A 27,798-nucleotide genomic window follows, 5' to 3' on the forward strand; every position below is an offset into this window, starting at 1 on the left:
ATATGTATTTATATACATACATGTATATGTATAAATTATATTTATGAACACTGAATAAGTCAAAAGGTGAGCAGCATCCTAAGTTTCTGCTTTACTTAACTGGCACAGTTTGGTGCTGGAAGGGAGGCAGCCACTTAACAGTGATAGCATGTATTGGTATCATCTTAGTTTTTTCCTCCTCCCCTAGGGCAGTTTATAAAAGGTGATTTCTGAAACCCTTCACAATAGAAAAGCTCAAGGGTTTTACATTCAACTGTGACACCACTATGAATTCATTAAGAAGCATGTTTCAGGTTGCACTATAATTTCCCTATGTAACATAAACCCATGGAATCTGACATAAGCTGAATGCTCATGCTGGTTATTTTATTTACATTTCTGAATGGAAGGGATTTCAATACTCATAAAATATCTAACTGACTTATTATTTTTCATCTGTTCTCCCAGAGGATCTATTATAAAACAGGCACAGAGACAGAAGGCTCAACTTGTATGACTGGTTAAGCAACAAGGGAAAAGTTATTGCTCAAAAGCAATTTTTAAAAAAATAACTCAACATGGGGCTTGAGGCCAAACAAGAGATATCATTAGTCTCAATGCCATCTGAAAGATGAAAGTTAAAAAAAAAGTAACTTTATTCATTATCTTCATTAAAGTCCTATGGGAGAAAAAGGGAGTTCACAGAAACTGAGGGAGCCTGGAGTTTATACTTAAGTCTTCCTCTAGAGACTTAATGTTAGCAGACACAGTCTAGCACAAATGGGAACACAGGTGAATGGATGAGTGGGCTCCTTACAACCCAGAATATCAATGTGCCTCCTTACCAGCATGTTACAATCAGACTTCTGAATTGGAAGATGCCATCATGCATCTAACTCACTATTTGGAGATGTATATTCTGTTCATCTACCCAAAGAATAATAATTTCTGCTTATTCCAGCAGATACAGCAAGCTCAGATAAATTGCAAGAGAAGTAACAGTCACCAGTAAATGCCAAAGTCTGACCTGTGGTCTTCTGCCTCTAAGTCTTTGTTCAAATCATCCCACTTCTCTTCTGATGCCACACTGAGTTAAATCAGTACACCCTGTGATCCTCTAGTACAACTTGGGCCTCTTTTCTACTCAATATACTTTCATCATGTTACCATTTTATTGATTACATGCCTAACAGTATAAATTCCCCAAGGACAGGTTCTGTGCCTATTTTGAAATGTGTATCCCAAGATCATATTCCCAGTGATCCAGTTAGTGCATACACTTGACTGAGCCCAGTAAAGATAGGAAATATTTTCAGTTGCTTAGAGAGAAAATCCTGGCAATTCACCCTGTAAAAAGGTAGAACTGTCTAGAATTAAGAATTGATCAGCAAAATTCAGCTTGAAAGAGAGGGAAAAAGCAACTTACTTTAGTACCTTAGTACCTAATCCAATTTCCTTTTATTATTTTTCTTAATTAACATGATATATCTTCAGAATCAGTGACTGGAGGATGCAGCTTTGACATTAACAGTAGGCTCTGGGAAATTCTGAGTGGTTCTTTCCCTTTCTTTCTCACAGGTCCACAAAGCCAAGTAATTTTAGTCCAAATTCTTGGCTATCCCATTCTGCTTCACAATGACATCATACTGTTTCATTTTCTAAATTAGGGTGGTCCTTAGCCCTTATTAATCTGGTGTTATTAGGAATGAGAGGATATAAAAAGAGAAAGATAAAAATCAATGAGTGCAGTAGGCTTTAGTTTTATGGCAACTACTATGTGAATCTGAGGGGTGACATTTCTTATTTCAATCTTGAATTGTGGAGCACTTCAGTTTTTGATAAATTCTAAACTATTCAGATGAATATAATGAATATCACTGTTTAACAAAAACATGAACTTCATCAGTTAGGTATAAAGATGAAAGTCTTCCATGTCTCATATTTGGAGAAGAATAAAATAAAGAGACCTCCTTCTATTTCCTCTTGTTTGAAGGAAAGGAATCCTGACCAAATAAATTCTTCAAAAAGGAAAAAGACTCCATGAGTCTAGATTGACTTTTTGGGTCACTACATCTTATGTGAGGCATGTGAAAATAACTCATCAGTCACTTCTACTCAAACGAATAAATATGCAAGGATGAACTAATCTACTGTTGCAGCAGTAGCCTCTGTCTTACACAAATACATCCCTTGCCCACCTTAAACCCTCTACCATTAGACTATAAACTTGTGAATAGGCATTGAGTATAAAATACTTCACCAAGGTGCCAAATAAATATCTGTTCACTGAGTGAATGAATGAACAAATTCATTAGCAGTAACATCTTAATACAATGAATTCAAACATCAAAAACTTACAGTATGTTACAGGACAATCATTACCATACTATAGCATGTTATAGAACAATAGTTAACATATTTTTAAATGCTGAGGCTCTTTAAAAACTAAACTTTGAAAACAAATTAAGATAAGCCCTGTTGGAGTCTTTTCATTCAGTAAGCCAATACTAAAAAAAAAAATCTTTTCGGGGTATCCAGGGCTCTGAACTACATGTTCCAGGGCAGTTTTTTGTTTTTGTTTTTGTTTTTCTAAAGGCAGTATTACAACAGCTAAAATACACCACAAGCAAATTAATAAGAAAAGTCTACCCAGCTAGGACTTTGTTGAGTTAGAATCCCTAGGTTCCCAATAAGGGCTAAATCCCAAAGGGATCAGAGTCAAGTAAATAAAAAATCCATCTGAATTTTATCAGAGGGCAAAGTTTCAACTCTGAATACCCCAGCAACCAAGGATGAATTATGTATAAGATTAGTAAAGTGCCTTCATCCACACCCCAGTCAGAGAACATTCTTCTATCTCACTGTGACTGAAGGAAAAACAGAATGTGTTTGCCTGCCAAGAATAGTTGTGGCTATACTCTAGATAGGAGTTAACAACACTGAGGGATTAAAACTTAATTGTAAAGCTGCTGCTACCTGGGAGTAAAGGCTTGATCTCTGGCTTCAGAAAGAAATTGGGACTCCAGCAGATTGAATAGATGAAAACAAGAGCCGGCGTGTTCCTAACAAAGAGTATGAGAATATGTTCCCTTCTTAAATTCTTCCCAAACTGCTTCTTTCTCTGTATATCCTATTGGTAACATGCAAGAGTGCTCAGTGGGACTATAGCCCTTTTCTGCACTTTTGAATAGTACAGATATATACATTTCATTTCCAGAATGCCTGAAATTACAGGATGAGGTTAAAGGGCGATTATGTGGTCTCAATTCTCTGAATATCAGTACTCTTAATTTTGCTGAGCATTACTTGAAGCCCAAATAATTTCTTTTCTTGAAGCTGGCTGTCAAAATTGACCTAAGGCAGTAATAATTAATATTATTACAGAACTAAAAGAGAGAAATTTAGTTTTTCCTCAAATTTAGACAGAATACCATTAACATCCAATCTTTATTGAGACCTCATCAGCATTAAGGAACACACTCAAGTTTCCTATGTATTGTTACAACTACTATAAGTACATCTGTTATCTAAAATTCCCACTTTAGCAAAGCAAACAAACAAAATAAAAACCCACAACCTCTGCCAACAAGTTATGTTATTTTAGACCAAAAGTTTATTCTGTTCAGTTAAACTTGCCCTCACAATCCTTCACAAACTTACCCTTTGACTTTGAAAGAAGAATGATGTTGAAACATAAGATACACATTTGTACTTTATATTAATTTTTTTTTTTTTTACCTTTTCAGAGAGTTAAATCCCCTCTAAATCATTACAAATGAGTGCTACTCCTTCTTCAGTATTACTGTACGTTTCAGGCAGTGAGAAAGGCTGCAGTTTTTTTATACAGTTGTGTGAGTATGTGATGTAAATGACCAAACAGCATTCCTTCTTAAGTGGCCTACTAGTAAGAACAGGAGTGAAATCAGAGTGAATCAGTTTGAAGACAGAAAAGCGTTTTTTTATTTTAAAACATCAGAGTTCATCAAATAGGCTTATACTATGAAGGATTTTCCAGGAAGCTTATTTGTCTACTTATGTCTTTGCAATAAGCATTTCTGCAATCTAAATGCCCTTTCTAATTTCTGACAATCCACACTAGCCTTTTTATTTAAAACTCTTCTCCAGATTCATCTCCTATAAGAAGACATTAGCAAAACCACTTTATTATCAACCAAGCCATCATTCTATACTCACTCAGCATTACTATATTTGGTTTGAAGTTTATTCTTTTGTACTTGTTTTGGAGTAGGTTGTAAAGTGACATATTTTTGAAACTAAACATATATAACATGACTAAAGGACTATCTATTGTTTGATTTCAAAGAACTCTTTTAACTTTTAATGGCTCAAAATTCCTCATCTGTAATATTGGAAGATCACAATCTGTCCACCAATGCCTCTGGTAAGAATAAATGAGAATATAAGCATAAACTCTTAAAAAAAGAAAATAACTAATAAAGTCCATGTTACTCTTGGTTTAGAATTATAATATATTAAGTAGTCACACTAATTTGGTTCTTTTGAGCATTAGAAATTTGATTAGTAGGGGAAGGAGAAAAATTCCACTCAAGAAAAAAGCTAAAAACTATTCAAGATTTTAATCTCCCTCTGTATCCCATTATTCTCCCCATTTAGAGGACTATTCTGGGTCTGCAAAACACAAAGAAGTTTTCTAGAACAAAAATCAGTAAGTTTCCTAAAGTGAACTCTTATACCACTGGTGTAATGAGTCTGGAATGAGTGATTGACATCAATATCTAGGCACAGCTCTCTAAAAACTGCTATGCAGTCCATCTGCCCCAAGTACTGACGATTAATAATAAATATATTAGTAGCAGTTAGTGACAGGGTATCCTAGACTTTGGCACTGAGACTTTCACTTTGAGGGGGAAAAGATGATTAAATACACTGCTAAAGAAATTCTGGGAGAGCTTTTGTGAACTTCGTATTATCAGGCAGATGTTAATAGGGAAAGAGAATGCTTTCCACAAACTTCAAAACTGAATTAAATACTGCAGAAGGGGTACAGACATGGATTAAAAAGTACATTTTCCTAACTTTTATTCTTTTTTTTTTGCCTTTGAAAAGAAGAATTCAATACTTAGAAAATTTGGATAAAGAAGAATATTAGTAATTTCATAAATTTCTCACTCTGGTTCTTTTGGAAGGAGAACAATGAGGATAAAGCAGGAGAAATTACCCTTTAAAAAGTACAGAACAACTTTTCTCTTGCTACAAATATCCCAGTTAATTAAGAAAATAAAAAATGGAATATGCCAGACTGCCCAATAGACTTCAGCAGCACTAACAGTGGAACAAAAGTGTGAGCATTTAAAATTTTTGACTAGTCACACAACAGGCTCATTTTATTATCAGGATAGTCTCTGGGATAGATCTCAGATATATTACTGTGGAAATAGCATAGTTACAGAATAGTATTTCACAGGAATATAAGCTTAGTTATAATTCAAAATGTTTTTAAAACTGTATCAGTTCTTAGGAACTAAAGAAGTCTCACAGCTTTGAAAAATAATCCATTTTCAAACAAAATGAAGAAACATTTTAGTTGACAGTTTAATTTCTGAATGGAGCCCTATGTATTTAATAAAAAAGAATGCAACTCTTACAGGTTTTTAGTATTATTAAAGTTAGATAGAGAATATACCAAAAAAACTTTCACCTTTGAGCAGATTTCACATCACTAGCTATGATAATGGAAAATTAAGAACCTTTAAAAATATTTTTTCTACTGGTATATATCAGTATATGGTTATAATTGTTTATCAACTCCCCTAGTTATGAAGACAATCTTGCCCTGGAAAAAATGGTAATAGTGGACAAACCTTCTTAAAAGTTCTAGTCACTATTCAGTAAAAGACAGTTGGCATTTATATCTGCTTATTATTTTTTTAAATGTAATTTAGGAAGAAAAATGTTCATTATTTTTGGGAAGGGGCTGAAGAAATCCCAGTGAGACGTTCTGTAGAGAGGTCTTTTGTTAGTGTAACATCTGACCTTCTATATCTTTGGAAATCATGCAACTTGGCTAATGTAGTCCTTAAAGAATTAATCAAGCAGATTGTTAGGCCCTAGTTACAGTGGAGCCAGCCAATTATGAGTTGCTCAGAAATTCATCACTGGCATGTCCAACCACATTTTCCCACATAAAGATTAGTAGAAATATGTGGAAACAGGGCCCATTCCCACCCCACCCCAGCTATAATATGTGTTCAGTGAAACAAATTTTAACCAAGTTTTGCCTTAGTGAAACAAACAATCTATTTGGGAATCTTTTTGATTTCTGTCTTTACCTGTAACACTTTTTCTGCCAACATTTCAAAGGCTTCCCTATTTAGTTAAAACCCAACTAGGGATTTTTATATTCAAACACATTTGTGAATTTAAAGCATTAAAGTCACATGCCACAAGCCTGAATTTATGAGTAAGTTAATGAAATCCCCAAAGATCATCTTCAGTCTTTTCACTGTTGTAATAACGCCCTCCCAAGGCTTTCTAAGAAGAAAACTTTTCTTGCAAAGAGAAATGAAAGGGGCCAGAGTAGATGAAGACTGGTTCTCTAAGGAGAGGGCATTGCTGCTCTTAAATAAAGAAGCTCCTTTCAGATAAGCAGAATCAGATTCCAGTTCATTTGGTTTGCTGGCTACCCTTACTTTGAACTCTCATATTTAACCCAGCAGGCTTCAAAGCAGGTGAGAAAATGACCTACCACTTAAAAGCAATTTTTCCTTTTTCAGGAATTCTGGCCTTAGAGAATATCAGCTCTGATATCAGCACATTCCACATCTCCAGGGATTTATGCGATTTTTTTTTCATTGCTCTATGTCTAATGTCAGACTAGGTTTTCATCTCAGCCAGGAGAAAAATCAGAGGGAAAAAAAGTCCTAACTTGCTGCAAATGAAGGCTTATTCCACAATGCTTTATATCATGCAAAAGGAGAAGGGGCACTAAAACCACTGAACATTCTAGTTTGTTCCCTTCCATTTATCTAAACCTGATGTTCAGTGAGGAATATTAAAAACCATAATCCCTAGTGCCTTGCTTCACAAAAAAGCAATTTTTGTAAGAAATGCGTTTTAACAAATTCAAATTGAATTTACTCTAGCGTGTGAGCTAATACAAAAATGAGGAACAGACAATAGTAAAGGAAGAAATTTAGGAAATTTTCTTAAACTGCTTCACCTTACTAAATAGAAGAAAAAGTATGTTTCAAAGATTCTTCACTGACTTCTACTGTACTTGGCTATCAAGTATCTGACTTAACTGAAAAATTTAACATAGGCAGGCAACTTACCAATAGGTTCTGCTCTACAAGGCAATTTGCCAGGGCCTAGAATTTGAAACATTTCTCCACTTTCTGTGGTTCACATACACATAATGTACCAGAAGTATACTACTCGTAGTATTGTTTAAATGATGCCTGGCCACTATTTCTACTACAATTTCCATGAAAAAATGCTTTTTGAGTTTACTAGTAGAACACAGTGCCTCCAAACATGAAGGGGATAGGGTTTCCCACTATAGCTGCACTTGGGTGATGTTGACAATGATGATGGTGACAACAGCTAACACCTAGTTTTTACTACTGGCAGACACAGTTCTAAACACTTGACATATTTTAAACTCACTTAATGCTCACAAAAACCCAGTAGGTAGTACTATTCTCATTTTACAATGAGGGAGAGAAAAGGTTAAGTAACTTACCCCAGGTTGCACAGCCAATAAGTATCAGGGCTGGAATTCAAAGCAAAGCAGTCTGGCTCCAGAGCTGATGCTCATAACCACTCTACAATGCTGCCCCCTCTCCACCTTGATAAGATGGCACTCTCCATGCATTCTAAATTCCTCTTATTGGGGGTACAGTAGAGAAGGGCTTCTCCAGTGTTCACTGTGTATATAGGATCACCTGAAGATCTTGTTAATATGCAGATTCAGGAGTGCTGGAGTGGTGCCTGAGGTTCTGCATTTCTAACAAGTTCCTGGGTGATGGTAATGCTCCTGGGGCACAGACCACACTACATTAAGTGGTGTAGAAGCAGAATTTGAGCCTCTAGTTCCCTTGTTGTCTGTCTGTTGAGGTATTTATATGTTGAGTTTAGAAGCCGGAGCCTGCCCATACTATAATCATTTCCCATTAATTCTTAAATGGAAACTGCCCTTGGAACTGCTTTGCAGGTACTTTCAGTAAATACCTAGCTTTTAGGAACTTAAAATATACATGTAAAGGTCACAGGGGTAAAATGCGGCTGTAAATACAGGTTTGCTGTCAGCCACATTTTTAACACTATGGATCACCAACTATACAAACACCAAAAGACAGTGAACAAATGCCTGCTTACTGTTTATCAAGTAGAATCACAATAAACTAATAACTTTTGGCCTTAAAAAGAAGCTTCCACTTTAAAACATGTAATTATTCATTCTTGGACTCGGCTGGAGGAGTGCTAAGGAGCTTGTGCTGACATCTTTAAGGCTCTGTATCAGAGATCTCTTAGGTCAATGGAGACACTACATACTGACATCAGTCAATACAGGAGTATCCTCCACATTAACATTAGCCAGTACCTCACGAAATTACACTACTAACACCTGTTACACCTCCATTCCCAATTCTCCATCTCCCTCCTTTATTTCACCTCCTTCCCACTGCTCTGAGAGAAACCTAAAAACCATCTCTCCCACTGCTTGCCTGTGATCTCAAATACACAGCTGCATATTTTTTCCCAGCTGTTGAATGGACGGGATTTCCCTTCTAGTCCATTTTTTTCCATGCCAGATTACATAGTAAATTCATTCCAGTTTGAGACACACTCACTCCCCAATCAGCACCACTGCAAGCAAGAGTTACAGTATGATCACTAAGCTTCCTTTTTATACTAAAAGGAAATAGAAGAGTCAGTCTCCAAACCAAACATCTATACTCCCTGAACAACAGTGGAAAGTCATTCTTCTTGAAGCTTGACCCAGAATCAAGTGCAGTCTCAGACTCCTAGGCCTACAGCCAGTGGCAACTTAACACATTATACAGTTGACCTTCAGGGAAAAAGAGAAACCAGTGCTCTTGCTACTGGTGCCAGAAGAAAACCAACTGATCTTTAAGGCACAAAATAAACTATTCTTAAGGCAGGAAAAGAAAGTGTAAGGAAACAGGGAGTTAGAACGGAGGCACATAGAAAGATAGAAATTACATTACCAAGTAAGGGCTAGTGTTTCTATGGTTCTCAGAGCTTTTCTACTTGGGAATGTAACAAATCAACATTTTCTTTCTAGGTTTGAGAACTTATTCCTTGGTAAAAATGCAAAGATGTACAAGACACACCTTTTAAAAGGCTAAGAGACTTAAAGGGACTTATCTTTGGCAATTTTGCTTTGAGCCAGTGACGTTAATTAATAGGTTTGTAGGGAGGAGTAAATAATCATGGGATACTCTCTCTAACGTCAGTCCTCAAGCACTTACTGGACCTGCATTAGGAAATGGGGAAGCAGTTCAAAACTAAAGGGTAAAAATGAAAATAAAGTTCTGTACATGGTTCTACACCCAAGGTTGGAAAGGTCAATAAGAACATGCAGATATAATAACAGGGAGAACTTGTGAGTAAAGCGGTACATACTGTACCCAGGGCAAATGTCCCAGAAGTCCCATCTTAGCTACTTACTCTCCATCCTAGTTGCATTCTTGAATTTAACCTTCAGCAAATCCTTAGAATTAATGATTTCATTTAAACGGAAAAATCAAAAGGCTTGTTTACAAAATAGGGGTTTTTTTTTAAATGCCAAAGAAAATACATTTAAAGGAAGTGGATTATTCTTTAGCTAGTAACAAGTTGTATGTTTACCACTAAAAGTGATCTACAGAGACCAACTTTATAATATTACGCCATTGTATTTCTTTAAATTTTAAGCAACAAAAATATATCTTAAATCACCAGAAACTTATGTCTGACATATTTATGGCAGCAAGTTGACAAATCAATTCCTGTAATTTACCATAACAAATATCTTCCACTACTCAACTGGTTTAGCACAAACAGATCAGAGATGGTTTCTTGTGTGTTTTACAAATACTCTACACAAGTCCTTGAGATCATACTTACAGCTTTAGCAAAAACACCCATGATTTCTGGAAACTGGTGTGTGAGAAGAGCTATCATTGCTGTAGAAGAACACAGTCCTGCTGTGAAATGGATGAAAAAAGGAAGCTCTTTCTTTGGGTAAACAGAAACATGATGAAACGCTACAAGGGAGAAAACATAGAAATGGGATTTTATTTCAGAAGACAGTATAAGCCAGTTTTAATATTTTCAAATGAAATCTATTTTTAAAAACTAAAAAGGAAAATGTTTTTTTAAAAGAACGCGAAGTCTCTGGTCAAGCAAGGTAGAAGGAAGTTATCCATTATTTACTCTAGCATCAACAGCCTATCAACATAGCCAAAAGACTGCTGGGAACCGGGAACAGGATAGAATCGTGGGAAAGAACATTAATTGTAGTCATGCTGAGGTAGTTTTGAAAAAGAGCTTTGTCATTTATTAGCTGTGTGATTTTGAGTAAGTTGCTAAACCCTCTAGAAGTTGCTACGGAGTTGTTAAGATGGACACGGTAAGCCCTTTATAAATGTGTTGTTATAATTCTTGCTCTTTGGGGCTCAGAGATGAGTATAGAGATCAAGAGAAAGACATATGGTTGAAGATTTCTCAGAACAATCAGCTAATAATTTTATCCAGTTATTAATAAATGTCCTATATGTGGCATTTCATCAAACACTGTAAAAATCTAACCAGAACAGCAAAGCCCTAGGATTCTGAACATAAAGTCCCTTGTCATACTTTACCACAGTAAGTTACACATTTTCTCAGGTATCATTTTTCTAGCAATTGGCTATTTTATTACCAACAGTATTTAACTGTTTATATCTTATTTGAAATTTGAAAATACTTGAATAACAATACTGAGAGCAGCCTACTACAATGCTTGGCACAAAGTAGGTGCACAATAAATGAGAATTGAACTGCTAAACTGAGAGTTATTCTGGTACTTCATGTGTTCAGGAAGCTGACCACTCAGGGCTGGAGAAAAACCCAGGAATTACTGATGTAATATCCTGCTTAGGTAAGGAATGACTAATTCAGTGCTGAATCAAGGTCAGCTATAAATTTAACCTTTTTTAAACAATGATTCACAGAGAATATTACAGCTAAGTTTCCCTTCAGTGGCCATAATATTTTTATGTCTTATACTGTCTTCTGAAAGCATATACCAAAAAGGAAATTCAATAAAAATCCAGAAAATTTCCAGAGAGACAGATAGTATTATTCCTACTTTGTAAGGTAGAAAACTATATAGCTTTAGTAAGATAATTTCCTAAAACACGGAATTTTTATACTGCAGGAGAAATCCAATTATTTCTTTTTGGATTGCTTTCTGTAGATTCATTTGTCAGTCAACATTTGGCTAATACATCAAAATAATGGATGACTAGTACAGAAACACTCCCTTGGAAGTGAAGTTCAAATTTCATCACTGGCTTGTAGAGAAAAAATTATCAGGAGGCATAAAAGACAACTAAATAGCTATGTGAACTAAGGGAATAGTTCAAGCCTGAACTTATGAGATTCATAAGCAAATTCCAGAATGTTGTAAGTCATATCAAGGTTGAAGGAGAATTAAAAACAAAAAACATTAAGTACTCCTGGGAATTAGAACTCCACATTACTAAAATTTTGTTCATTCTACACAGAGACAGAAAATATACTCTAAGAACATACAATATAATCAAACAACCCCTGCCAAACGCCAGAATAACCCTCCTCTCCTACCTCCTAGAATTTGCAAATGAGTAGCATCCTAGAAATAATAAAGGCCTGACAAAAAGCAAACTGTCTGTTCTTACAGCCTATGGCCCTGATAATACATGATAATAACCCTGATTTTATTCATATTACTATGAAAGTTGGCCTTACGTCAGGCAACTTTTGTAATGATTTGGAGGGCATTACTTTAAGCTAAATGTATTACTTTAATATAATATACTTCTGCACACTGATGTTCCACAAAGATTCATTCCTTTGCCTTAAATACCCTTTTTCCCATTAAAATGAAAACACAATAAAATAACTATTATCACTACCATCCTAGGAAAGAAAATAAAATTTCTAACACTACTGACCTTCTAAATGCCAAAGTCAATGAATTCTCCTCAGTAATTACCTTACTTAATACTTCAGATACTCCTCCTCACTTGGAAATTTTTTCCTCCTTTTAGTTTCTAGGATATCTAGTTCTGGTTCTTGTCCTGTCTCTCTGACCACTCCTTCACTGAATCTTTTGGACTCCTTATCAGCCACTCATTCCTTAGACATTTTTGTGCCCCCATGGTTCATCCTTAGTTTATTTCTCACACTTTATACAGCTTCCCTTAGTGATCTCATTCATGCCTAGAAAATGATGATTCCCAAGCCAGTTCTGTGATGTAGAGAGATGTAGAGAGAAACAGCTATCAGCACCACTGGCAATTTTGCTTTCACAACCTGATCCTGTCCCTAGGCCGCAGCTGACCAGACCAGGGATGAACACCTGAGTAAATCTGATTTCCTCTCCCAGAAGTTTTAAAAGTGGGGTTGAGATTGATAGTGGGATTCTTTATTCTCTATTATTGGCCTGAACTGATGACATGTGAAGTCAGAGCTTTATGGGGCCTCAAGTTTGGCTACATGAATAACAAGGGAAAGCCAAACTGCAAAGAGAAAGATATAAAAATGAAGCAGATACACTGAGAAAAGCAGAAATGAGAGATCATACAAAGAAAAGATAGAGTTGGCAAAGGAAACAAAGAAAGTGAGAGTAGGAGAGACTGAAAAAGGCAGCCAGAGACAGAAATATACAGCCAAATGACTCTGGGAAATCTTAACAGCCTTCTAGTTCCTGGTTCTAGTCTCTTCTGAGATGCAACTGTAGCTGTTACCTTTGGGTTCTCTGAGACAATCCAGTCTTCCAACAAATTCTCTTTATGTTTAGGCTACTTTGAAGTGGTTCTCTATTACTTATACCCAAAGAACGCCTATAGCATTTACTATTTATGTAATATACATTTTAAAATAATATACGTATTATATACCTATAACTTACAAAGATATCTTAGCCCCATATATTATTTAGAGGTATAAAATATAAAGACTATGTATGTATATGTGTTAAAAAGATTACACAACAAAATATTTAAGCATATATATATTCATATATATACACACACACACATATATAAATGTACACACACATGTATGTGTAATTGGGTGAGAGGTTACATATGCAACATATGCAAAGCTTGAAATTATTTACTTCTCCCACTCCTATTCCCAAACCTGCTCCTCCTGCTGTATGATGGATTTACCATTCTTCAAATCACCTAAGTCAGATTTGGGAATCATCCCTCACCTTGGAGAGATAGGCACTCTCAACTCCAGCTTCCTTATAATCTATTGCGTACATGTAGCTCTTAACACATTGTTTATATATCTTTCTGTTAACCTATGAGCAGTTTAAGAGTTCAGAGCAGGGTAAGGAGGAAAAGTTACTAACATTTAACTTTTTTTTGAGTACTTACAAAGTACCTGGCATGTTTATAAGGATAAATTAATCACTTTGACTAATTCAAGTTATATTTATTTATTGTAAGTTTTTATGGTGAACATTATAGAGATATATAGAGGGTCAATAAAGAGAATCCTGGCCTTTAATAAGTTTACAATCTAGAAGGGAGAGATTTAGCATACAAAGCATTTTGTGAGTTCAAAGAAAGAAGAGATAACTTATCTAAGATGACAGAGGAAAATAAAAAAACCCTGGGAGAAAAATAACAGCATACTCAACTTCTACGATCTCTCCTAAATTTTCTATCTGTTTGAACTTTCCAGCTCATTAAGTCTCATGTTGTAAAATTGCAACTTTCCTTCTTATACTTCAGTTCTAATGGTCCCAGAATTGAAAAACCTGTAGCACAGATTTATGTCATAAGAAGAAACAAGTGTTTATAAACTTCAGCATGCTTGCTTATTGGTTAAATCATAAAAAGGAGTTAAAAAGAAATTTACCAGTTCATAGAGAAAGAGAGTGAGTGGATAATAAGGCAGCTAAGATAAAAAGTATTATATTATATTATATTATATTAATTATATTATTTTTTAAGAAGTTTCGCCTCCTGAAAGCAGGAACTAGATGGAAACACTCTCAGCAATCATAATCCTACATATTTCTGGTTCTTCTCCCAACTCTGACTGCTTTTTTTTAAAATTTGCAAGTGAAGTCCCTCTATCTTCATTCCTCTTTATAAAGATTGTTTTGGCACTTCTGGGTTCTTTACCTTTCCATATTAATTTTGAGATCAGCTTGTTAATTTGTAGGAATTGTATTGAATTTATAGATCAATGTGAAGAGAGTTGTCATATAAATAATATTGGGTCTTCCAATCCATAAACATGGAATGTCTCTCCATTTATTTAGATTTTCTTTAATTTCTCTCAGCAATATTTTATAGATTTTAGTGTACAAGTCTTGTACTGGCTTCGTTAAACTTACTTCTAAATCATTTGTTATATTAATGCTACTGTGATTGGAATTGTTTTCTAATTTCCATATTGGATTGTTATTTGCTAGCATTGCTAGTATATAAATATACTAGCAATATAAATATGAGTTTTGTATATTAATATTATATCCTGCAACCTTGTTGAACTTATTAGTTCTAATAGTATTTTTACGGATTTCTTATACAGAAAATCATGTCACCTATGAATAAAGACAGTTTTAACTTCTTTCTTTCGAATATTAATGTCTTTTTTTTTTTTTTTTGCTTGCTTGATGGCACTAAGCAGAATCTCCAGTACAGTGCTGAACAGAAGACAGCAGACACCCTTGCCTTATTCCTGATCTTAGGAGGAAAGCATTCAGTCTTTCACCATTTAGTATGATGTTAACTGTGGGTTTTTGGTAGCTGCTCTTTATCAGGTTCAGGAAGTTCTTTTTTATTCCTAGTTTGTTTATAATTTTTATCATGAATGGGTGTTGGATTTTTGACAAGTGCTTTTCTGCATCTATTGTCCTTTATTCTATTACATTTTCAGATGTTAAACCAATCTTGCATTTGTGAGATAAATTCCACTTGATCATGGAGTATGATCTTTTCTACATGTTGCTGGATTCAGTTTGCTAATACCTTGTTAAAGAAATTTTTGTCTATATTCATGAGAGATATTGTTCTATAGTTTTCTTTTTGGGGGGGGGTAATTAGTTTTATTTATTTTTAGAGGAGGTACTGGGGATTGAACCCAGGACCTTCTGCATATTAAGCATGTGCTCTACTACTTGAGCTATACCCTCCCCCTTGTTCTATAGTTTTCTTGTAATGCCTTTATTTGATTTTGGTGTCAGGGAAATGCTACTCTCACAGAATGTATTGGGGGATGCTATTTCCTCCTTTATTTCCTGAAAAGAGTTTGTGAAGGACTGAAATTAGTTTTTGTTTAAATGCTTGTAAGATGGATGCTCTTTTTAATATCTTCAATCTTTGTTAATTCATTGCATAGGGTTTCACCAAAAAAAAATTCAAGAATGAACTGAATTATACAACTACATCCAAGAAATGGCTAAAATAGTATTTAACAGTATCCTGAATTTCAATCAAAGGCACTTTTAAAATGGGAGAATACTATGAAAAACAATCTTACAATTAATTTTAAGTTTAGGAAAATGCACACATTTACTTACTAGGTAATAGCTCTCTATCAGCAGTCTCTGTGCAGCTGGGATAAGGGTAAAATAGATGGCCTTTCTCTAATGGGTATGGAATCATTCTAAAAGCTGAGGGAAAAAAAATATGTTGACATTCAATTCAATCTCATTTTTATCCTTTACTACAATCAAAGCTATTTTGGAGACATATTTTTATTAAATTTTCATATAGCATTTTATTTTCTGTTTTAGATAGACATTTTAGATGAAAGAAACAAAGTATGCAAAAGAGTGAATAAGGGGAAGAATAAGATTTATTTAGAGAATAGTCACAGTCTGCTGGAATAAAACTAACAGGAGTAGTGGAGGATAAGACTGGCTGTGCCCTTGTTGCCTCAGTCTCCTCATTACAACACAACAGACTTAACTCTCCAGGTATGAATTCCACTTTTTAGGTGAATCACATATAACTGTTGAGGTCATAACTGTTGGCAACCTAAAAGAGTTCTCAATGGCTCCTAATTTCATATGGGAGCTGTCACCAAAGTTTTCTACGAACTGAGCTTAATCTAGATCAGGGGTCACCGAAGTATCTAAATTAACTATCTAAAGGGGTAACCCTTGGCTAGACCTGGCCCACTATCTGCTTTTATAAATAAAATTGTATTAGAATACAGCCATGCCTGTTTATTTATGTATTATGTAAGGCTGCTTTCATGCTATAAGAGTTGGGCAGTTGTGACAGAGACTATGGCCCACAAGGACTAAATATTTACCATCTGGCCCTTTACAGAAAAAGTTTACCAATCCCTCACCTAGATTATATTACCAACTCTTGCAGACTTCTTAAAGAAGAAATCCTTATTGATCTACTCGGCTAGCTGATTACTCATTGAAAACTGTGATAAGGTTATCATTTTTCCCTTAGTACTTGGCTCTATAAACTTCTGTCAAATATGGATTTTATATTGCTAAAATAAAACATAGTGATTTGTCCTAAGTCACAGAGCAAATCAGTGATAACACTAGGAAACCATTCACAAGATAATTATCTGTGAAATACAGATTAAATAATATACTTATTGAAAGCCTGCATGTGCCAAGCAGAACTCTAGGCAATGAAGACACCTACAAGGTGAAGAGATACAGTACCTGGTTTTGAGGAGCCTATACACTACTGAGAAAAAAGCAAAAGGAAGTCCCAAAACAGTCAGCATTTCAGTCTTAGTAATCCCAGTTTCATTAATCTGTATATTGTCAATGTCAAGCACAGTGCCTGGCCATCAGCAAAATGTTAATGCAGAGATTCCCAAATGTTCTTGCTTCAAGGACACATAGTGCCCTTCACGTCTTAGTAATTTGCTATGATGCCCCTATGCTGAAAGAAATATCTAACAATTCCACTTAAGTAGTGGGTCTGAACAACTTTAAAAGTTTATGGTCCAACCACTGACCAGCGACCTGAAAAAAAACCTCCACATAAATTGAAGGAAAAAAATAATAATTTCATTTTTAAATAACCATAATTTCTTCCTAATGGGATGTATGAGCCTGTTGGGATTACATAACTTCTCAACCCTTGTAATCACAATGAACACCACATCCTCATTTCCTGCTCCACACTGTTTTTGTTTGGTACTTGTTTTAATTATAGCAACTAACAAAAACCCAACTTTGCAAAGCTATGAGAACACCGAAAGAAACAGACAATGGAGAGCCATCTAATGTTGAAACTGTGAACTATCTAGAGCTAACAGCTTGAATGGTATCTGACAGATGTTGAGTACTGCTATGTTTCCCCTGAAAATTGAAAATATCCCATGGCACTTTTGTGAATTTGCCATTAATACCTCAACATGCCTCAGTGCAAAGTCTGAGAATTGAGGGGTTAGCCAATTTTAGTAAATGAGCACTGCATTTTTTTTTTGAATTTTCCTTGATAGGTGATTTTAAAAAGTTATATATAAGAGATCTGGTAGTTAGCTGAAAATAGTCCAGTTCTCCAAAGAAATGTACAAATGGCCAATTCACACATAAAAAGATGTTCAACATTACTAATTATTAGGGAAATGCAAATAAAAATCAAAATGAGATACTACTTCACACCCCTTAGGATGGCTATTCTCAAAAAACAGAAAATAACAAGTGTTGACAAGGACACAGAGAAAGTGAAATTCTTGTGCACTGCCAGTAGAATGTAAAATGGTGCAGCTGCTATAGAAAATAGTACGGTGGTTCCTCAAAAAAATTAAACATAGAATTATATGATCTAGTGATTTCACTTCTAAGTAGATACCCAAAAGAACTGAGAGCAGGAACTTGAACAGATATTTATGTACCTGCATTCATAGCAGCACTATTCACAACACTCAGAAGGGAAAACAACCCAAATATCCATTGATGGATGAATGGATAAACAAAATATTGTATATACTTACAATGGAACATTATTCAGCCTTAAAAAGGAATAAAATTCTGACACATGCTACAACATATATGCTAAGTAAAATAAGCCACATACAAAAGGACAAATATGAGTCCACTTATATGAAATACCTAGAGTAGTCAAACTCATAGAAATGGAAAACAGGATGGTTACCAGGGGGCTGGCGAGGAGAGAAGAATGGGGAGTTATTTTTTAATGGGTATAGAACTTCAGTTTGGGGTGATGAAAAAATTCTGGGGATGGATGATGATGGCTGCACAACAATGTCAATGTACATAATGTCATTGAACTGTACCTTTAAAAATGTTTAAGATAGTAATTTTTATCTTTTACTTATATTTTACCACAATTAAAAACTCTGCTAAAGAATTGAGTTGATACCAGTAATCAGGCAAACAGTTTCATGTTGTATACATATCAAAACAAAACCAAAAAACAAGTCCAATTTTAAAAATATTACAATAGCTTAACCACATTAAAAAACTTATAAACCAAGGGATATCAGTTTTCATTTTCTTTCCTTATAAATACATAATTTAAATGAACATGTAGCAGAATACCCTAACAGTTTCTAATTCTGCTTTTCCTAAATGTGGCATCAATATAAGCACATTACATATTTCTTCTACCAAAAGACCAATAAATACCACCAAATCCACTTTGAAACCAATCTGAACAATAAATCCTTAAGGAAATTCAATCTCATTAAAAAAGACTGCCTGTGAATGCAAAGAACAGTGAGAGATTAGTGTTGCATTTGGAAAAGAATACTTACTGCCTTCCCATGTACACTGTAACAGATTAAGAGCACCTTCTATTCGCTTCCAGTGCTGAAGATGAAAGAACGCATAGGCAATTGCTTCACTATCACCCCGTTTCAGAATGTGTTCTGGAGGTAAAATGAGACTTTTCATTTCTAGCAAATACTAGAAAAATAACACACACACATAGACACAACACAGTAAAAAAGAAAAATTAAATTATGTTAGATTCAAATATCCACAAAAATGTAGATTCAAATTTTATAAAGTTTGATTTAAAAAATCAAATTTTATAAAGTTGATTTAAAAAACAAACATTAAGCTAGTTGAAATGACATGGGGGAGCCTACTGAAAACATATATAAAATACTCATATATAAATATGCAAATTCCAAAGATCAGAATATTCCTATAAGTAAAAATAAGGTGATAAGTGCTTTATCTGCAACTTGGCTAAACACAAAATGGAAACTCAAGCTGAAGAAATAATGTGAGAGTAAATTATGTATTTTTCCAAAAAAGAATAAGTGTAAAAAATTATAAAACACAATTTTGGAACAACATGTTATGGTAACATTAAATTTTTTTTCTTTATTCCCATTTTACAGTGAAGGAACTTAATCGTTAAGAAGTTCAAGTAAATTAATATTTACTGAGCACAAAGCACTATGCTTGCTAGGGAATACCAAAACACTACTCTCTGGAGCTTCCTAATGTAATCAGAAAGACAGATTCCTCAAGTTAATAATTATAACCAGACTATGGTAAGAACTTCATGAGAGGTATAAATACATATAGGAATATGCATAGGTGGTATTCATTTTTTAGTTTTTAAATAACCACTTTATTGAGATATAACTCACATACTTTACAATTCACCCATTTAAAGTATACAATTCATGCGAGAGGGTATAGCTCAGTGGTAGAATGGGTGCTTGGCATGTACAAGGTCTCATGTTCAGTCCCTGGCACCTCCACCAAAAGTAATAAATGTAAATAAATAGATAAACCTAATTACCCCCTCACACACAAAAACAAAACAAAACAAAACAAAACAAAATTAAAGTACACAATCCAATGGTTTTTAGGATATTCACAGGTGCAACCATCACAATTTTTGAACATTTTCATCACTTCAAAAGGAAACTCTGTACTCCTCAGTTATCAGCCTCTACCCCCATTCCCCTAAACTCTAAGCAACCACTAATATACTTTCTGTCTCTATAGATTTGCCTATTCCAGATATTTCATGCAAGCAGAATTACATAATCTATGGTCTTTTTTGACTGGTTTCTTTCACTAAGCATACATCCATGTTGTAGAATCTATCAGTACCCCAATTCTTTTTGTGGCTGAATAAATACTCCATTGTATGGATAGACCACATTTGTTTATCCATTCATCACTTGATGTACATTTGGTTATTTTCACCTTTTGGCTATTATGAATAATGCTGTAAGAAACATTCATGTATGAATTTTTATGTGAATATAGGTTTTCATCTCTCTTGGGTATATACCTAGGAGCAGAACTGCTAGGTCATATGGTAACTCCATGTTTAAGAGGTATTAATAATGATTTAAACCACCTGATGGAATTTGGGATTTGAGCTGATAAATAAAGATAGGTGGAATATGGATGAGCAGATTGGGGAGTGTGGTGGGGACAAGAACAGGGGGACATATTCAATGTACAGGGACAACTTAAACAAAGACACTGAGCCAGGAGAGCACAGTGCAAGATGCATTTAAGCGATTAGTGAGCATGCCTGTTAAAGAAGTTTCAGCCTATCAATTCTTATTCACATATGAAATTAAATTTTACCTTAAACTCTTGAAGAAAATACTTGCCTTAATATTACAGTCCATAACAAAAGCAGCATAATCAGTTATTGCACCAATCAAATGTACTAATCACATGAAGAAAGATGCAAAATTTACCACTTTTACATCAACTTTTTTATGAAAGTGGTCAACCTCAAACAAAATCTTTTAAAAATAGTTAGCTAACTACTTCTTCCAAAGACTTAAGCCAGAGTACACCTCCCCTACTAGACTAGGTTTGAAACGACCTCTTGGGTTCTCAATAATTTGATACCAAATTATGCATCATAAGGTCCAAACCACATTAACTTCTATTATAAAATATAAAAAGAGAACTATTTCAAAGGTGTCTTAAAAGATATATTCTTATATCTTAAATTCTAAGTTCTTCAGGTTGTTACACAAACTAATGAGATAAAACCACATGAATAGCTGAATTTGTGAAACACTTTGCAGAACTGCTACAAACAGGAAATATTCTAAAAACAAAAAATTGCAGTGGCTTCAAATGTTAAGCCTTAGGTTATTAATCAATACATATGTACTCTTGGTATTAATACACCTGAAGTAATTTTTCTTTTTTGTTTATGGAATATGCCTTTTTAACACTTACTAAGCTTAATACCCATCTTTAATTACTCTTTCTCCTATAGTCCAATAAAGTTGAAATTAAAAAGCAAAGAGATAAAAGAATTATTACTCTTAATCTTGATGTCTGGCCTTCTCCTCAAAGTGTAAGAATGCAGTCTGCTCATCAATTTATTTTAGCAGATGTCACAAGCTATGAGATTATTTACTAATCCAGTTTGGGGACTTAACATTTCCCATTCAGTTTCTTAAAGGAATGCAGCAGAGGTTGTGTCCTGGTCAAGCAAAGCCCATTTGCTGCCTGGCTGGGTTCTCTCCCCTTAGTGCCTTGGGCCTATATTCAGGAGGGTAATATTCTTTCTAATCCTCTTTAATCCTTGCCCATTTTTTTAAAACACAGTAAAAGATCACTCGCACCAGGCGGCTGTGGGAAAATGGACTCAAATAGCTGACCTCTGACATGACTCCTTATGCTCTTTGCAAGTGCACTAAGGGCTTCTTCAGTAGGAAGTAAAGAAAATGAAGCAATCACAGTGGAATCTCCATCATAAAAAGAATATTTTATTTTCAGAGAGGTTTAATACTTAAACCAAGTCCTTTCTATTAAAATTCTGCTTTATTTTAAAGATTAAAATATCTTAAATTATTTTCAATGAGTTTGAGAATTCTGAAGCATTAAACTAAATAAATCCCATCTTGGTAGCCACTTAGCAAATGGTAAGCAAAGATATTAAGTTAACAATTATTCAGTAAAACTTATATGATAAAAAAGTATCAACTTAATATTTCTAAAAAATATACTTTTGAATAGCAACTGTATATATTTTTCTGCTGTGTAATAATCTAAGTGACAATTCAGATAATTAACAGTAATCAAACAGGTATGACACATTTATTAGCAAATGATACTTCAGGATTTTATATTAAAAAAACTTTGCTATTTAATAATTTAAAAATTTTCCTTATGCTACTTTATTTTTTATCATGTTTTACCTACCAGCAAATGTCCTTTCCAATTTGACTTTAAAGCAATTCTTATTTTTCAGTTTCTAATAGAACACGGAAATAAAATTTCACCCTCAAAATAAAAAGGGTATTTTTCAGTTTAAGGAAAATGTACTTAAAGTAGGTAATTATGGGATCATTACTTATTTTATTTCCTCAACAAAGTGCTACTGAGGAATTTCTGCTACCCAGAATAAGCTGTAGGTTACTGCACAACAGAAACTGTATCCTTCATTCTACTTCAGCATCTAGCATACACTACCCAAAGTAGGCACTAAAATAATTATAAAATAATTACAGCTAAAATGTCCTCAAACTCCTAACTATATTTCAAATTTTTACTTAAATATATTTTCTAATTCTCTGCACAACCTAAAAACAAAACAAAAACAAAAAAATTCCGCTAGCAAGACTTTACTTTTTTATGAAGAATATGAAAAGTTGAAAACTGAGGAGTGGTTTGTTTTATTTTTGGTCCTTTTTTTGCTTATGAGAGTACATGCTCACAGTACGAATATGCAAACATTGCAGAGTTACATGGAAAATAATTTATTACAAGATTGGAGAATAAATGAATAAAGATAATAATTTGTTTTATGTTTGTCTGGATTTTTTTTTAAGCACAATATACTGACTCTACTTTTCTTAAAAAGAGAATCAAACTGTTAAGCAACTCACTTTTTACTTCACAATATATCTTGTGTATCTCTTTCTGTCTCTATAGAGATCTAACTCATCATTTAAAAATACTGTATAGTAGTCCATTAAAAGCTGAGTTATTTTTTAAGAAATAAGGTCATGCTGAAATTGTACTACTGTCCTCAAAAGGCCCAAGGTGATATAATTTACCAAACTCACAAAATGTTAAGTGGATTAAAAATTACAAAATGAGGTGGGATCTAAAATTTTATTTTCTTTAACTTAGGTCTTTATTGTAATGCAGATCTAAACTACAGACATGTCTATTTACCAAACACTTATTAAATGCCTGTTATTTGCTAAGCAGAGTATCAGACATAAAATGATGAGTAAGACAAGAGTCCTGCTTTTTAAAAATCTCACAAGGAACTAAGGGAGACACATACAAACAGACAAAAAAAAAAAAAAAAAAAAAAAGAGAGAGAGAGAGATAATGAAGAAACAGAAGAGAGAGCCATTACCTCCTGGTTGGGAAAAATGGGAAAGACACTTGTATGAAGGAGGCAACAGATGAGCAAGATCTTGAAAAACAAGCAGAAACTTGCCAAGTGGAGAAGAGACTGACCATGTGTACATAGGTAAGGAGTCATAATGAGACATGGCCAATCTAGGGAATAGTAGCACTGGGGATAAGGTGCGAGGCAGAAGTGGCAAGGAGTGAGGTTGGAGGCAGATACTGGACCCAGACTGTGAAGGTTTCTATAATGCAATACTAAGGTTGGTCCTTATCCCATAGGCAACAGGATACAAGCAGAGCTCTTTAAGGCAATGGCCAGAGTAGAGAGGGGTTGATGGCAGGGAGACCACTGAAGATCTATTTTAATAGTCCAAGCAAAAGATGATAAAGTATTTGTGATTACTGTATTTTTATACGTATATCTGTATATTTAAAAATGCACAGAAAGTGTTTGGAAATAAATACATCAAACATAAACAGTGGTTACTTGAAAGAAGTAGAATTGGAAGAGAAAAAACAGGAAAATTTTACTTTATAAACTTCTAAAGGCTCTGAATTTTCTAAAAAGCACTCATTTTATAATAATAATAATCTTTCAAAAGAACAAGTAGTGAAGGTGCACAATGGACAGTGACAGCAGAGATGGAGTAGATGGCTAGATCTGAAAGACATTTCAAAGGTTATAATATGAATTGGTAATTTGGAAAAGGCAGAAGTAAGGATTCATTAGAGAAGAGTATAATAAAGCCATAAATCAAAAATATAGAAATAAGGAAGGAGAGGCAAGTTGGAGAACAGTCTTAAAAATAAATTTTTTTTAAATTCAGTTTGAGACACATTAAAGTGTCTGAGGTACCCAACATACATCCAGTTAAAAATTTCCACTACTAGATACAAATGCAAGTCTGCAGATGAGGAAGGAAGCTAGAGTTAAAAGACACAGATTTGGAAATTATCAGCAAATAAAATATAGTCAAAGACATAAACCAAGGCTGGTACCTATTATGCGTTGCAGGATCTTCCATATTACTTTCAAATCACCTTACTGTTATATGTGGAATAAATCAGAAATTGCTTGGGCCAATTTTAACTAGCATTCAACTATGGACAATATATGCAAATAATTACTCAAGTCTCTTGCTTTTCAGTAAAAATATTAAAAATTAAGGCTACCTTGGAAGATATAGTTAAAAAGACATAATGATGTATGGTCTGATGGTTTCTTTTATAACTCTAAACCCATACCTATGCTTACACTCAAATTCACTTTAATTTTGAATTGCTTTGATCTTTATCATTTATCTTTAGATTACTTTGTTTCTATTACTTTGTAAATCTTACAACAGCTTTTGACCAAAAGCAATATAATTCTGACCTCAAGTAATGATAATGCTTTATAATCTTCCTCTTAAAAGCAGAGGTTAAAGAAAAATCTCTCTGAAGGCATCTGAAATTAAGGTACTTTGCTCTTGATCAGTCATGCACACCAAGAGCCAATTTATCTCTGCAATTAGTTTTCTCAGTGCACATTCTATGAGATTGGACAGGCAGGCCGAATGCAGAGAGTCCACATGGAGGTGTATTTGGGGGGAGACTAGAAACAGTTCCCAGACAGAAAGTAAACAGAACTACTGTATGGATACACTGAAAAAACATAATACTACCTAAGAGTCTCAGGAGCAAAGGGAAAGTGATCTTACATTGAAAGGAGAAAAAAAAGGAGGCTAAACAGGGCATGTGCCTTAGGAAAATTTCTTTCACATCACCCTACACGGCAGCACCTCAAGAGATAAGCATTTCATATCTCAACCCTTCCACCTGGGCCACAGTACAATATAATGGAAAGACAAATGCCTCACTATGCTCTTAAGTTTTGGTCACAGACTTTAACACCACTTTCCTTTTCTCCCTATACTCCTATTATGCCACCAGAAGCTTAATCGAGGGCCCATTTCCCTCGTCTTTTATATATACTTCTTTAATATAGATAGTTTGGCCAAAGAGATGTAAGCTGGCTGCCAAAGAGCCAGTAGTATCTTCTCTGATGGATGGGGCTCATAACATCCTTAGGCTTCAATTTCTGATCAACCAGAATGGATTTAACCTTTATTTATTTTATCTTTATTTGTTATTTATTTTTAAAATTCCCCTTGTACTTATAAAAATCTCCTGGCATGGCCTACTTTCTCAGGAGTACAATACCAAAAACAATTTTATTGTAAAATGAGAAATAATAATTTTTAAAAGCTACAGATAACATATTCCTAAACGTGTACTCAAGTTGTAGAGATTTACTAAACGAGTTTTTATTATTGTTTTGCTTTTAAATGTTCTGCTTTACTCTTCCCCCAAGGGCTTCTTCTGTATGACACAAATAAATTGTCTTCAGGTATTAAGCATTTCAAATTAGTTACTTCCTAACTGTCTCAATATCTTCACCTCATCTCAACAAAGGAATCCCTAAATCTTAAATATTCTAAAGTACTAAAATAATATTCACAAGGGAAGAGTACATAATGGAACAGCTTAAACAGGAAAAAAAATGGTAATAGAGCAATAAAGCAATGGTAACCATAACAATCAACACTGTTGCCTGACACTCAGACATTGTGTTAAGCACTTCACATGTATCATCTCATTTAATTACAAGGCATGATACTTTTGGACAGTGCTTTCCATGCTGAGTCAGATTCTTTTTTTTTTTTTATTGAGGTATAACTTAAAAATAGTAAAATGCACATATCTTAAGTATGCAGTTAAATGAGTTTTGAAAAATGTACATAAGCAACACCATCATGTCAAAAAGTTGTCCTTTCCAGTTAATCCCCCTACCCTGACCACCTGAGGCAACTATATCCTAATTTCTAGCACAATAGATTGCTTTTGTTTTGCTGTGTTTTATTTTTGCATTCTGCTATTCTCTTTTATTTATTTTTTAACAACTTTATTATGGTATGATTTCTGTATAGTAAACTACACATATGTCAGATGTACAATTTGATGAATTTTAATACATGTATACACTAATGAAACCACCACCACAATCAAGATAGCTAACATTTCATCACTCCCCAAGAGGAGCAAATTTCAAATTTCCAATTTATCCCTTCCTGCCCCTTTACCCTCAGTAACCGTAAGTTTGTTCTCCATGTCTGTGAGTCTGTTTCTGTTTTGTAGTAAGTTCATTTGTGTCCTTTCTTTTAGATTCCATATACACTTTTGCCTTTTCTTGAACATCACATAAATGAAATCATTTATTACATACTCTTGAGATTCATCTACTTTTTGCTGTATCAGTACTTCTTTTCCTTTTATTGCTAAATGAATTTTTATTTTCTTGGGTGTATACCTTGGAGTAGAACTTCTGGGTCACAGGGTGAAGTATATGTTTAACTTTATAAGAAATTGCCAAACAGTTTTCCAAAGTGGTTGTATCACTTTATATTCTTAGCAGCAATGTATTAGAGTCCTAAACGTTCCACATTCTTACCAGCATTTTATCAGTCTTTTCAATTATAGCCATTCTGATAGACATGATACTGTGTTATAATTTTATATTGCATTTCCCTGATAACCAAGGATGGTGAGCATCTCTATATGTGTTTATTGGACATTCTAATATCTTTTTTAAAAAAAAGTTTAGAGCTTTAGCTTTTTAAACTTACATAGTTATCAAAGGAATAAAGCCAACCACACAATAAGAATCAACAGAATGCAATAATCCGATCATAAAGGACAGTCAAATGTACTTACACATATTCAAGAAATCAATCATCTAAGTTATAAATAATAAGTAGTTCATTTGTGTCCTTTTGTTTTTTTTTTTAGATCTAGCAACATCATATGGCATTTTTCTTTCTCTTTTTGGCTTACTTCACTTAGAATGACGACCTCCAGGTCCATACACGTTGCTGCAAATGGCATTGTTTAATTCTTTTTTATGAGTAGTATTCCATTTTTTATATATATATATACATACATATATATATATATCCCACAACTTCTTTATCCAGTCACCTGTTAATGGACACTTGGGTTGTTTCCATGTCTTGGCTATTGTAAATAGTGCTGCTATGAGCACTGGGGTGCATGTGTCTTTTCTAATTATATTTTCCTCTGGGTACATGCCCAAGAATGGGATTGCTGGATCATATGGTAAGTCTATTTTTAGTTTTAAGGAACCTCCATACTGTCCTAGACAGTGGCTGCACCAATTTACATTCCGACCAACAGTGTAGGAGGGTTCCTTTTTCTCCACACTCTCTCCAGCTTTCATTGTTTGTAGACTTTTTGATGAT

The 27,798-nt window shown here is 34.2% G+C and overlaps 1 protein-coding gene across 10 annotated transcripts in view; it reads right to left on the reverse strand.

Moving 5' to 3' along the window:
• ST7L (suppression of tumorigenicity 7 like) overlaps positions 1-27,798 on the reverse strand; it is a 128,578-nt gene that overhangs the window by 55,392 nt on the left and 45,388 nt on the right. For 6 of the 10 annotated variants that reach the window (XM_064488834.1, XM_031457826.2, XM_064488832.1 and 3 more), the window contains 3 exons: positions 18,943-19,093; positions 15,758-15,850; positions 9,306-10,232 (listed from right to left, as the gene is read on the reverse strand). In XM_064488834.1, coding sequence (XP_064344904.1) covers positions 10,054-10,232; positions 15,758-15,850; positions 18,943-19,093 — 423 coding nt within the window. In that variant the 3' untranslated portion in view covers positions 9,306-10,053. Of the gene's footprint in view, positions 1-9,305; positions 10,233-15,757; positions 15,851-18,942; positions 19,094-27,798 lie in introns of those variants that run through there. The other 4 variants (XM_031457822.2, XM_064488833.1, XM_010995296.3 and 1 more) reach the window with 2 other exon arrangements.

Source organism: Camelus dromedarius, chromosome 9 (genome assembly GCF_036321535.1).
Source record: "Camelus dromedarius isolate mCamDro1 chromosome 9, mCamDro1.pat, whole genome shotgun sequence".
Taxonomy (NCBI): domain Eukaryota; kingdom Metazoa; phylum Chordata; class Mammalia; order Artiodactyla; family Camelidae; genus Camelus; species Camelus dromedarius.